The sequence below is a fragment of the Peromyscus californicus genome, unplaced genomic scaffold (genome assembly GCF_007827085.1).
Source record: "Peromyscus californicus insignis strain IS unplaced genomic scaffold, ASM782708v3 Scaffold_6__1_contigs__length_162567912, whole genome shotgun sequence".
Classification (NCBI taxonomy): Eukaryota; Metazoa; Chordata; class Mammalia; order Rodentia; family Cricetidae; genus Peromyscus; species Peromyscus californicus.
Window position 1 is genome coordinate 136,850,004 of NW_026294584.1, and position 12,326 is coordinate 136,862,329.

A 12,326-nucleotide genomic window follows, 5' to 3' on the forward strand; every position below is an offset into this window, starting at 1 on the left:
AGGTTTTCTGATCTACAAGAGAAAATCATCGGACGGGAAAAGGCTAAGATGAGGGTGCAGGTGTTAGGGAAACAGGAGAGCGCGTGATGGAGAAGCAGTAAGAAGCAGAGCAGGAAGCAGATGGACCACACTGGAGTGTCCACATCCAAGAGGACCAGGGATGCAAGACTACTTTGAAAGAGCAAGAGACACTGTCAGCTTCATGCGCTCAGAGACCCTTAGACTATTACTCATGGGAGTGGTCCAGACCCCAGAAACCCGTGTGTGAAATGCTGCATCAGAACAAACGCCCTCGTCTCCCCACTCTCCCTCCCCGATCAGGCTCACAGCCTTTGTGCTCAAGTCTTTTGCCCAAGCTCGAGCCTTCATCTTCATCGATGAAACACACATCACCCACGCCTTCACCTGGCTCTCCCAGCAGCAGCAGGACAATGGCTGTTTCAGGAGCTCTGGATCGCTGTTCAACAATGCCATGAAGGTGACCTATTCTGAACTACTTATAAGCATGATGACCTAATAATAACATCTGAAAGTCGGGCCATACTCCTTACCACTGGGATGAACAACCCTTTAGCCTGGGGAAGTATTTTTTTCATAATGAAGAAATAACTGAGAACTTCCATTGAATACGGAGGATTAGACACAAGCAGAGAAGACATACTTAGTGGATTGCTTGCTGTATACTTTACCTCTTTCAATCCTTTTGTTTACAGGGTGGAGTAGAAGACGAAGTTACTCTCTCAGCCTATATAACCATTGCCCTTCTGGAGAGTTCACTTCCAGACACAGTAGGTGCCACATTGCTTCTCCATCTTCCCAAACTAGTCTAAATCTTAAGGCTTCCTATCCTCTCTAAAGCCAAATGGCAGCTTTTTTAAACAAGATTTTTGCATTTGTAATATTCCACTAATGAGCATCTACCTGCTCAAAGAAATCCTGACTACATTCCAAAATCAAGACAAAAACATGTCCTCTAATACTGTCTTTATTAGTCTGTATTTAAATGGAATATAGTTTATAAAGGAAATGGCTCCAAAAGATAGAGGATAGACAGATGATAAATGACAGAATAGGAAAGAAAGAAGGAAAGGAGGGAGAGAAGGAAGGAGGGAAGGAGAGAGGAAGGGATAGAAGAAAAGAGGTAGGGAGAAAGGAAAAAAGAAGAGTGGAGGGCAATGGAAGGATTCATTTGAAAAGCATAAATGTCTACATCCTCCTTGTTTCTTCCAAGGCCTGCTAGGACACTTTTTCATGTTGCTCAGGATTTACTGTTCTGCCAACAGCAACCTGTTGTCTCCAAAGCGCTGACCTGCCTAGAGTCATCCTGGAAGACAATACAGCACAGGGGAAATGGCAACTTTGTTTACACCAAGGCTCTGCTGGCCTATGCTTTCGCTCTGGCAGGGAACCAGGACAAGAGAAATGAAATCCTAAAATCACTTGATACTGAAGCTGTAAAAGAAGGTAGGAATGTGTGTTATCGTGTTTGTCTCCATCCAGTTCCAGTGACGGGAAACAGGGGAGTAGACGATGTGTGGAAATAGTATCACATTTTAGTTCTGTCTCTATGGCACACTGAGGTTTCTCCTTGGACTGACACATTAGGAAATTAGCCTTTCTTCTGCACACAAACACCTTCTCTTCAGTACTTTCTCCTAGTGTGACCCAATCAACAAATGTAATATCACAGTAGAATGCAACACAGTTCCAACTACCGTTACAAAGGGAAATGTAGCTAAAGCTTAACTTTCCTCTCTGATACACATATACCTGTCAGGAGGAGCCAAGACTATAAAGAACAGGAAAAAAGAAACGACGATTCAAGGTCTTGCTCTTTCAACTGCAATTCTGAAGCCAATGGGAAACTTCCCTGAGTCATTTGGACTGAACACTGAACAAGTGATGTTTTGTAGGGTGTGAGGGAATTAATGAGTGAAAGAATCATGTCTGTTCTTGTCTTCTCACCAACTCTGCTAGAACATCACTGAGGGTGTAGTTTAGTTAATACCTTAGGAATTTCTGTCTTCATATTTTTCGTAGTCATACACTATCATACCAACAGCAGATTTTTTTTTACTGGTAATAATAAATCTGGGGATATTGTGAGTGAAATTTTTAAAACCTACTACAACCTTCTTCTATTTTCTTCTCTCTATATAGAGACACTAGGCTACTCACACTTCTAGTTATTTCTCTATTTTTACCCTAAGACAACTCCGTCCATTGGGAAAGACCTCAGAAACCCAGGAAATCAGAGAGGTATCTGTACAAACCACAGGCTCCCTCTGCTGAAGTGGAGATGAATGCCTATGTCCTCCTCACTCTCCTCACTGTCCAGCCAGCCCCAACCCCTGAGGACCTGGCTTTGGCAGTGCGCATCGTGAAGTGGATCACAAAGCAGCAGAATTCCCATGGCGGCTTCTCTTCCACACAGGTCAGTGACTTCCTTCAGAGTCCCATGCAGTGAGGGAATTTGAAAAAGAGATGCAGGAACAAGGAAAAGGGGAAGGGGAGAAAAAAAAACAAGGACATTTTACTCGTGGGTATTTTGAGTCTATAAGAAGTGAGGGATGATACATTCCATAATAAATTTTCCTAGTTCCTGTGTTCAGACACAAGAGGTCTCTTCACACCACATTTAGTGAAACAGGCCTAAGTTGCTGAGAACTTCTGACCCAGACCCAAACCTTGATAGAAAACAATGGCAAAAACCCTGGAGTGTCCGGAATCCTTACATAATCCCTCACTCTAGAATAGCACATAGAGTACCTAAGAGATGCTACTTGGACCAAACTGCATCTTTATCATCGTGCTGCTCTTAGGTGAGGCCATTCCCCTTCTCCTGTCAGACTCTCCTAATCTTATGTATGAAGAGATTGCCCTCAGGTTTTCCCCAAGCTAGTAGAACTCCTGCAGCCCTGCTTTACCTCAGGACAGTTGGAAACAATCAAGGCTGTAAACGATTTGCTTTATCATCTAGTCAGTATAATTCTCATGAGGTCATAGTTTCCAAAAATACACATCTACTACCGTGTCTCTAAATGATGCTCCTATATTCAGGGCATATATGGCAGAGTTAATCTCCAGAGAAGTATAGTGAGGAGGTCAGTTCCTCTAAAGGAGAATAATGTACCAACAGGAGCCTTCCATGACATTAGCCACCCTGTTTGCATTCAATTTTTTCAATCTTTCACCTCACTAGGCAGTCTGCATTGTAAATACAGTAACACCCTCACTGCATGTTTCTGTTCTCTTGTTGGGCTCTGCAGTCAGGATAGCATCTGGAGCTGACGGGATAAGGAGGGATCCTGTGGCAGAGATCCTCGCTAGAGCATGGAGTACATCCCCACAGAGTATGCTGCCAAGGAGCAAGGCGAGGAAGGACAGCACTAGATCACAGTTTTTCCTTTTATTTGATAAGATTGGATCGTGACTAGCACTTGGCCATGGGTTGATGTCTCTTGAGTGTTCCTCAAGTGTGGAAGAAAGTTTGGTGATAAGAGCAAGAACGTGATTTTGTTGAAAGATGCTGGGCATCATCATGGGAATCAAGGACAAAGGAAGAAAAACAGTAAATGCTAGGAGGAAAATCTAATTTGCCTTTATTCTTTGTACTAGTTTGGGGGAAATCTGCATATGCTAGGGTGCTCTGTGTAAAGAGAGAAATTAAATGGATGTTTTTGGTTCTCAAATATTTCCTAAATTAAAGTCTAGAGATCAAATAACTAGAGACAAAACCTCATGACACTTTTGTCACAGCCTCGAGAAGAGCCCGAGCCCTCCACACTGATGCTATCCTGAACTTCTATACTCATCCCTTGCAGGACACTGTGGTGGCCCTCCATGCTTTGTCCAAGTATGGAGCAATTACTTTTGCTAGAAGTCAGAAAACTCCTCTGGTGACGATCCAGACTTCAGGGTCATTTTCTAGAGAGTTCCAAATAGACAACAGCAATCGCCTGTTGCTACAGCAGGTCCCACTACCAGACATCCCTGGGGACTATGACATCAATGTGTCAGGGGAAGGATGTGTGTATGCTCAGGTAAGATTCTGGGGAAGTTATGAATATACAGCTGGGAACCTCCTTTCCCAAAATGGAAAGTTTCCCTTTGCCTACCTGCACACATTATGTTCAGATTTGGAGAAATGGATCCAAGTATCCAGTGCAATGGAGGTAAAGTATTTCTATTCACTACTTCTCAGACAACGCTAAGATACAACGTGCACTTGGAGAAACAGGAGTCTGCGTTCACTCTGCGGGTACAGACAGTACCTCTGACTTGTGATAACCCCAAAGGCCACAACAGCTTCCAGATCTCACTAGAAATCAGGTATGAGCCTCTGTCTCTCTCTTGGCTACTACAGTGTTGTCTTCCTAGAACTCTTCACAGAATGGGTTCAGAGATATCCAAAGCCAGGCTCTTCATTAGGATTTTGTTTTGTCAAAAAAAAATAAATACTTGACTCCAGCAAAGTGAACAATGAAGAATTATAGAATTATAATCTCTAATTTGTCTACTTTTTGGGTTCCTTTCTCACCCACTATCATAGTAAATAATAGATTGTTCTTTTCTCTATGATACTTTAACGTGGCCTATTCTTCATCAACAAAGGCAAACCTTCTTGGTTTTTTAAGATTCCATTTTTCTAGAGGGAAAAAAAGATATTCTGTTCTTCTGACACTTGTCAAAAACTTCATATAAACTATAGCCAATAGTGGGTGCTAACTGCAAAAACTGAAGGGCTTTTGGATTGAAAGAAGACTTCCACAGTGTGACCTATTATCTTGTTTCCCACAGTGTGATGGGGTGTAGCTTGTTGTTTTACTCTTTGGGAGACTACCACCCTGCTCCTAAATAAATACCTGGAGACTTATTCTTACTTTATGAATGACCAGCCTTAGCTTGGCTTGTTTCTAACCAGCATTTCTAACTTCGCTTAAATTTCCCATTTCTCTTTAACCATGTTTTGCCCCTTGGCTTTTTACCTTTCTTTATTCTATATATCTTGCTTTCTTTCCTTCTTATTCCATGGCTGGCTGTGTGGCTGGTGGCTTGGTCCCTGGCTCCAGTCCTCATCTCTTCCTTTTCTTGCTCCTCACTTTTCTTGAGCCTAGATTTCTCCTTGTATATATTCTCTCTGCCCGCCAGCCCCACCTATCCCTCTCTCTTTCCTAGTCATTGATCATTCCCCTCTTTATAAGTCCAATCAGGTGCTTCAGACAGACAAAGTAACACAGCTTTACAGAGTTAAACAAATGCAACATAAAAGAATGCAACACATCTTTGCATCATTAAACTAATATTCGACAACAGTCGTGTGTGTATGGGTGTGTGTGTGTATAGGTGTGTGTGTGTGTGAGAGAGAGAGAGAGACAGAGACAGAGACAGAGACAGAGAGACACAGAGATACAGAGACACAAAGAGAGACAGCGACAAAAACAGAAACAGGACAGTCTCCACTCTCAGTCCTCAGCTTCCATATGCATTAGGTTTTTGAGATGCGGTTTCTTAGTGCCCCAGGCTTGTTAAGAAGACTATGCTGGCTGGCCAGTACACTGCATGGATGCCTCTATTTTTAATGAACTCCAAGTTGACATTGTTATGCAGTCTATTTTGAGAATTATTTATATTGACTGTAAAGGCCATATATTTTAAGGGATGAAAAAAATCACAGAGGGCATATCAGGAATTGCTGCTCGAGCTCCAAGGAGGCAAGATTCAAAGTATTAAAAATATTCCTTCCATCCACTTCTCTGGTCTGCAGTTATACAGGGAGCCGTCCAGCCTCCAACATGGTGATTGTTGATGTGAAGATGGTATCTGGTTTCATTCCATTGAAATCAACAGTGAAAAGGGTAGGTAGACCAGATGTGTGGATTTCTGTATCCTCAGACCAGGAATGTGCCAACATCATCACAATAATGCCATCCTGAACCAAAACAGCATTAGTACTAATTTAATAAAATTGGATTTATATAATTCTAACTATAGGTGTGGATTGTGATAGCAGTCAGCAGAAAAAATATAACAATGGTGTTTGAGTTCATTGAGTTCACAATCTAGCTAACAATAATTTTTAAAGCATAATGAACCTGGTCAATAATGATTCAGGGGAAAATAATATGAAATACCAAAATTGTAGATGTGGTGTTTTAAGAACTTTGAAAATTAACAACAAGCTAAGATCAACAGCAGAGGACACAGAAAGATACTTGCACAGAGAATATGAGGTGAGTACTATCGAATGCAGGACCATTCACCTTCAAACAAAGTCAAAAATACCGATTACTAAGTCAGGTCTTATTCTGTCAGGCCTCTAGTGGAGCGGCATTCCCGGTCTTCTTCATGCATTTTCATTCTTATTGGAAAGTCTCTTCCAACTCACTTTAATGAATTGGTGACATCTCTATCATCTTCCACCCCTCAGTTCATTTGCCTTCTTCACCCCCAAGGCCTTTGCCTTTTCAGTAACACAGTGTTTTCTCTCATTCCAGCTTGAAAGATCAAAGCATGTGAGCAGAACAGAAGTGAGCAACAACAATGTTTTATTTTATGTGGATCAGGTGAGGGTTCTTCCTGCCTCCCTACCTATGTCTAGTGGACAGTCCTTGGTTTATGTAGGTCAGGTGAGGGTCCTTCCTGCCTCCCCAGACATGTCTAGGTGAACAGTCCTTGATCTATGTAGGTCAGGTGAGGGTCCTTCCTGCTTCCTCAGACATGTCTAGTGGACAGTCCTTGATCTATGTAGGTCAGGTGAGCATCCTTCTTGCCTCCCCAGACATGCCTAGATGAACAGTCTTTGATCTATGTAAATCAGGTGAGCATCCTTCCTGCCTTCCCAGACATGTCTAGGTGGATCTTTGTGGGAAATGTAAGGCAGGAGAAAAGCAATTCTCTAGGAAGTCTTTTGGGGAGGCACCTTCCCTCAGCTCATACTGATGATATTTTAAATTGTCATTCCTGGCCTGGAGACATGGCTCAGCAGTTAAGAGCACTTACTGCTCACTAACTAACTCAGAACTGCCTGTAATTCCAGTTGAAGGAGATCTGATTCCCACTTTTGGCCTCTACTAGTATATGCATGCACACATATACAATAATAATAATAATAATAACAACAACAACAACAATACAAACCTTTACATTCCCTTTCCTCATTGCTGGATTTTCTGGGACTTATCATAGGCTCCCAAATCAACAGGTCAAAGGGCTTAACTCTCACCCTGAACAAAGCCCTACATCACACATTAAGGAGGAATATGGATTTTTGGAATAGTTTAATAGACTAGAAAAGTTTCATATACTCCCAGGAGCCTCTACTTTAGTTCCTCACATCTCTACTCTAAAATCCATATCACCGTCCACATATTTGAGCAGATGAACACAGTGACTGTGAGGTTAAATGCTATCCATGCATAACTGTTTCTCAAACACCAAGGACTGAGTGATGCTGAAGAAAAACAGTGGCCACCACCGTGATGTGATCCTGGATTACTTTTCTCTCTTTCCCAGGTGACCAATCAGACACTGGCCTTTTCCTTCGTCATTCAACAAGACATCCCAGTGAGGAACCTGCAGCCTGCCATTGTGAAAGTCTATGACTACTACGAGACAGGTGAGCAAGGGATTAGGAAGCGCCCTAAAGCAACTTGAAGTTTTCTCTTTTTTCCTTTTCTTCCTTTTTTTTTTTTAAGACAGTTTCTCAATATGCAGCCCAGGCTGACCTCAAACTCTCAATTCTGACTCAGTCTCCAAATGCAGATATTACTTGTATATACCATTGCACCCAGTGTTTAAAACAATTATTTTACAGATAGGGACACATTATATAGGCCAGACTGGCAAATCTGCCCTTAATAAAAGAATGTGAGTATGACAAATGTTTATAAGATTTTAATTTATTCAGTCACTGATGTCTTGTTCCTACTTGTTTGTCCAAACAACCATATGTGACCAAACATGTCTAAATAACACAAGGGACCAAACATTTGACAAAGAAGTGTCTATTGGTGGAAAGACATACAAATCTACTTCTGAATATAGCAACGCAAAGATGAAGAATTATACAAAGAATTATAGTAGGAATAAAAAGATGAGAGAGAATTATAGCCTGAGTGGTCATTGATGACGAGAGAGAGAGAGAGAGAGAGAGAGAGAGAGAGAGAGAGAGAGAGAGAGAGGCCAGAGCTGGGGAATAAAATGGGGATTTTCTGTGCCAAATGTTTCAGAATAGATGAGTTCAAGAAATACTGAAGGAAAAAAATCAGAAATATAGAAAGGCATCTGAGAGGACACACGTCTCCATGGATCACTCCCTGTATTCTGCTCAAACACTGCAGAATAAGCACACTTCAATATTCTCAGTTGGGTGAATTATTCTGATGTTGTCGCCCATTTGCTTATTTATTTCGTGAGAGGGAGGCATGTCACTGTGCCTGTGGAGTTCAGAGGGCAATGAGGAGAAATGGTTACTCGCCCTCTGCCCTGTGGATCCCGAGGACTGAACTCACTGTGGTCACTAGGCATGGCATCAAGCACCTCTCCCCACTGAGCCATCTTGCTGGCCCAGGATAAACGTGTCAACCAGTGGCTTCAAGGGGATATTTTCTTTGCTTGGTTTGTCCCCAGAGAGACGACTTTTCAGTAACCATTCAGGTTCTGATGGAGGAAATTGGTCAGTCCTAACACATCCACTGTGCTCCACAAAATGCTCTTGCATCAAAACTCCCATTCTCAATTTTTTTTCCATGTCTTTCAGATGAAATGGTTTTTGCTGAATACAGCGCCCCCTGCAGCTCAGGTGAGCTCCTAGCACTCCTTGCAAAAAGTCTTCCTCTGACCTCTTCCCCTTCAAAACTACCCAGAACTTTTGTTTGGTGAGCTCAGAACCATCTCATCCTGTGAAAACACTGCATGGTACACCATGGGATTGGCACACTAACCCTGGAAGACTCCTCTAACTTCCTTACCAAAGTATATTGTAGCTTATGGTAGAAAATCCAATGGATCCCATTTTCCTCCATGGTCAGTTTACTTTCCTGCAGAAAACCCTGCTATCCGTACCCAGTTAGAATTATATCATCTGATGTGCTGTTTTCTTCTCTCCACATACACAGAGAAACAAAATTCTTGAAACTCATATTTGAGGACAAGACATTGCTGGAATCCTCAAACCCAGGAACCTTCAAGATGGTGATTTTTGTTGCCTCTGCAATACAAATACTGAACAAGCGTGGTAAATAAATGCATGCTTTCAGACAGTCTCTGTCTTTGATACTTTCTTCACTTAATCCAAATTTACTTCATGCTCACTTAGTGCCTTGCTCTGTACCCCACATTTGCAACAAACAGAAATGACATTCAAACAGAAGAACATGGGTTGTGAAAATGGGGAACCCTTTACAACTGCTCAATAGTACAGACCCTCAGAGCATGAAGAGTAACACATGGCAACCTTTCCTCCATAAGAAAAATCACGATGGGTATGCTAGTGACCCAAGACTATTAACCAAGCAAGAAGTGGTGATTCAAGTCTTCATTCAGAGCATTTCTGGAGGGTGAGACTGGAGGATTGCACATTTAAGAGCAACATAGGCTACCTAGAAATTCCAGGTGAGTCTGGGCTTCATAACCAGACTCTGTCTCAAAACATCAAAAGGCAGGGATTATAGCTCAGTGGTGGAATATTTGACCAGCATTTTCTTCTCTTTTTCGTAAATTTTTTCTTTTTTTATTGAAAATAGAAAACTTTTTTGCCTCACGTAATATATACTGATTAGTGTTTGCCCTCTCTCTACTTCTCCCAGTCCCCCCTCACACACACACACAAACCTCCTCTCCCATCTGGAAATGCTGTATGGTTTCTAATAGCTCTCCCAGCTATTAGAAACCATACAGCAGCGAGGCAGTGATGGTGCACGCTTTTAATCCCAGCACTCAGGAGACAGAGGGAAGCAGATCTCTTTGAGTTCCAGGACAGCCTGGTCTACAGAGCTAGTTCTAGGACAACCAGGGTTACCCAGAGAAACCCTGTCTCAAAAAGAGAGAGACAGAGAGAGAGAGAGAGAGAGAGAGAGAGAGAGAGAGAGAGAGAGAAAACAAGCAGACTTCTAAGGGATAATTGTAATATATAATATAATATGATACGGTGATAAAGCAAAACCAACACATCATAATAAGACAAAACAAACAGAAGGAAGTGAGCCAAGGAGAAGCATAAGAAACAGCTATAGACACAGAGACCCACTTCTTCACACACTCAGGAATCCCATAAAACAGTAAAGAGGAAGCCATGATGGATATGCAAAGGACCTCTAGGGTCCATTATCCTGACAGGCAGATGTGGTGCTGGAGCTGAGAGTGCTACATCTTGCAGGCAACAAGAAGTCAACTGACTGTCACACGGAGTGAAGCTTGAGAAAAGAGACCTCAAGGCCCACCCTCACAGTGACACACTTTCTCCAACAAGGCCACATTTCCTAATGGTGCCATTCCCTTTGGGGGCAATTTTCTTCCAAACTACCACATTTAACCTGTTGTTCTGAAGCCTGTGACAAGGGAGCATGTCACAGGGGAAAGCCCCTCCCTTCAGGGGTGGCATTTAAAGGAGAGAAAGAAAAGGACATAATCCCCTCAGTGACCTTTCTTGTTCCCATTGGTCAACCCCTTCTAAAAGTCCCCAAACCTCCCAATTGCACCACAGGCCGAGGGCCTGTGCTCTCAAGGCCTCAGTTCCTAATGTGGCCTTTTGGGAGGTGATGGGAATCTTAAGAACTTGATGGTGTCCTCATAGGGCTGGTGGGACCAGGCTCCTACTCACTGACTTACCTTTTTCTTTCATACCCATGAGGTAAGTACTTCACTTAGCTTTGCTTTGGTTTGTTATGCACTGTGACCTCAGTGCTCCCTCACCACAGGACCTAAAAGAGCAGGACAATCAATGAGTCAGAATGAAAAGTTCCCTCTCTAAGTTGATAGTGGCAGACAACTGGTACAGTAACAAAATGCTGTCTTAACGAAAGCACGATGGCAGTGTTTATTTATGCCACTATGAGACTGGAGATAGGAGTTGAGAATAATTTATCAAGAGTATTATTTTATTGTAGAAGCTGGTGGGATCATTTATAAACAACGGTTATGAGACACACGGTGGCCCATGCTTTAAGTCCCAGCTCTCAGGAGGCAGAGGCAGGTGGATCTCTGTGTTTGAAACCAACCTGGTCTACAGAGTGAGATCCAGGACAGCTAAGGCTACACAGAGAAACCCTGTCTCAAACAAACAAACAAACAAACAAACAAACCAAACCAAACCAAACCAAACCCAACAACAAAAAGCAGTGGTTGTGTAACCGGATATGATGTAGAATAACAACAATGGTGGCCGGAGCTGTGGTAGGAAGGTCACAACAGGTCTGTCTCAAGGAAGCTTCTACTTCTTAAAACATTTTTATTTAATTTTTAGGGAAAGCCAAAATTGTTTGGGACATTACAAGTAGTCCTAGAACAAAATGAAATTCTCCTGAGAGATTAGACCCAGCTGCCTATGCAATTTTTTCTTTTCTGGAATCCACTTCAGTAAAGAGGCAGGATTAACAATGTATTTCCAGAGTCATTTTGTATCTTACTTTGAGGTGGAATTAGGAATCGAGACTATTCCAATTAGGCTATGTTCAGTCAAATGGGATTTTAAAGAATGAATGCTATTATGAGACACGTGAGCAATGCTGGATGCATGGGTCAGGTTCTTTGTGCCTTGTTGTAGTTTAGTGTGTGTTCCCTGTTTACTCCTGCTCTGGTCACAGTAGCTGAATCCTTTTTCCCCCAGGACAGTAATGAAAGATTACCAGATTACCACATGGTGGCAGCAAAGGTTAAAATAGAAGTACTGTTCTTTTATTAACACCACACGAGAAAGTAAGAAATGGACAACATGCTCCAGTGGACGGCCCCACGCCCACATGCAGACAGAGAGCTCTAACTGGATCAGTGGACTATAAAAGAAGAAAATCAAGAGGAAGAGGAGAAGATGAAGTTGGGAGAGGAACATGAGGTGGATGATACGATCAAAATATATTGTATAAATATATGAAATTCTCAAAGAATGAATAAAATAAAATGGCCAAAAGGAAGAGAGACAAGGAAAGGAAAATAAGTGTGGGACGATAAAATGATAAAAATACAGCAATAAAGTATCTAGTGTAATATTTGATTCTCTTTAAGCTACCAAAGCTGCAGGGCAGACTCATGTGGACAGAGGGACTAAACTCCATACTGGAACAGTGGTCCAGCCCATGACATTGCTGGACAGGAGTCAGGCCCCGTAG

The 12,326-nt window shown here is 42.2% G+C and overlaps 1 protein-coding gene across 1 annotated transcript in view; it reads left to right on the plus strand.

The window, feature by feature from the left end:
* Nucleotides 1-12,326, plus strand: part of LOC128099739 (alpha-1-inhibitor 3-like) — a 59,619-nt gene extending 47,293 nt beyond the window's left edge. The window contains exons 27-37 of the mRNA XM_052721560.1: nucleotides 322-478; nucleotides 714-788; nucleotides 1,284-1,464; nucleotides 2,211-2,434; nucleotides 3,825-4,043; nucleotides 4,205-4,332; nucleotides 5,768-5,858; nucleotides 6,498-6,566; nucleotides 7,516-7,618; nucleotides 8,762-8,803; nucleotides 12,223-12,326. Of these exons, the coding sequence (XP_052577520.1) occupies nucleotides 322-478; nucleotides 714-788; nucleotides 1,284-1,464; nucleotides 2,211-2,434; nucleotides 3,825-4,043; nucleotides 4,205-4,332; nucleotides 5,768-5,858; nucleotides 6,498-6,566; nucleotides 7,516-7,618; nucleotides 8,762-8,803; nucleotides 12,223-12,326 (1,393 nt within the window). The remainder of the gene's footprint in view (nucleotides 1-321; nucleotides 479-713; nucleotides 789-1,283; nucleotides 1,465-2,210; nucleotides 2,435-3,824; nucleotides 4,044-4,204; nucleotides 4,333-5,767; nucleotides 5,859-6,497; nucleotides 6,567-7,515; nucleotides 7,619-8,761; nucleotides 8,804-12,222) is intronic.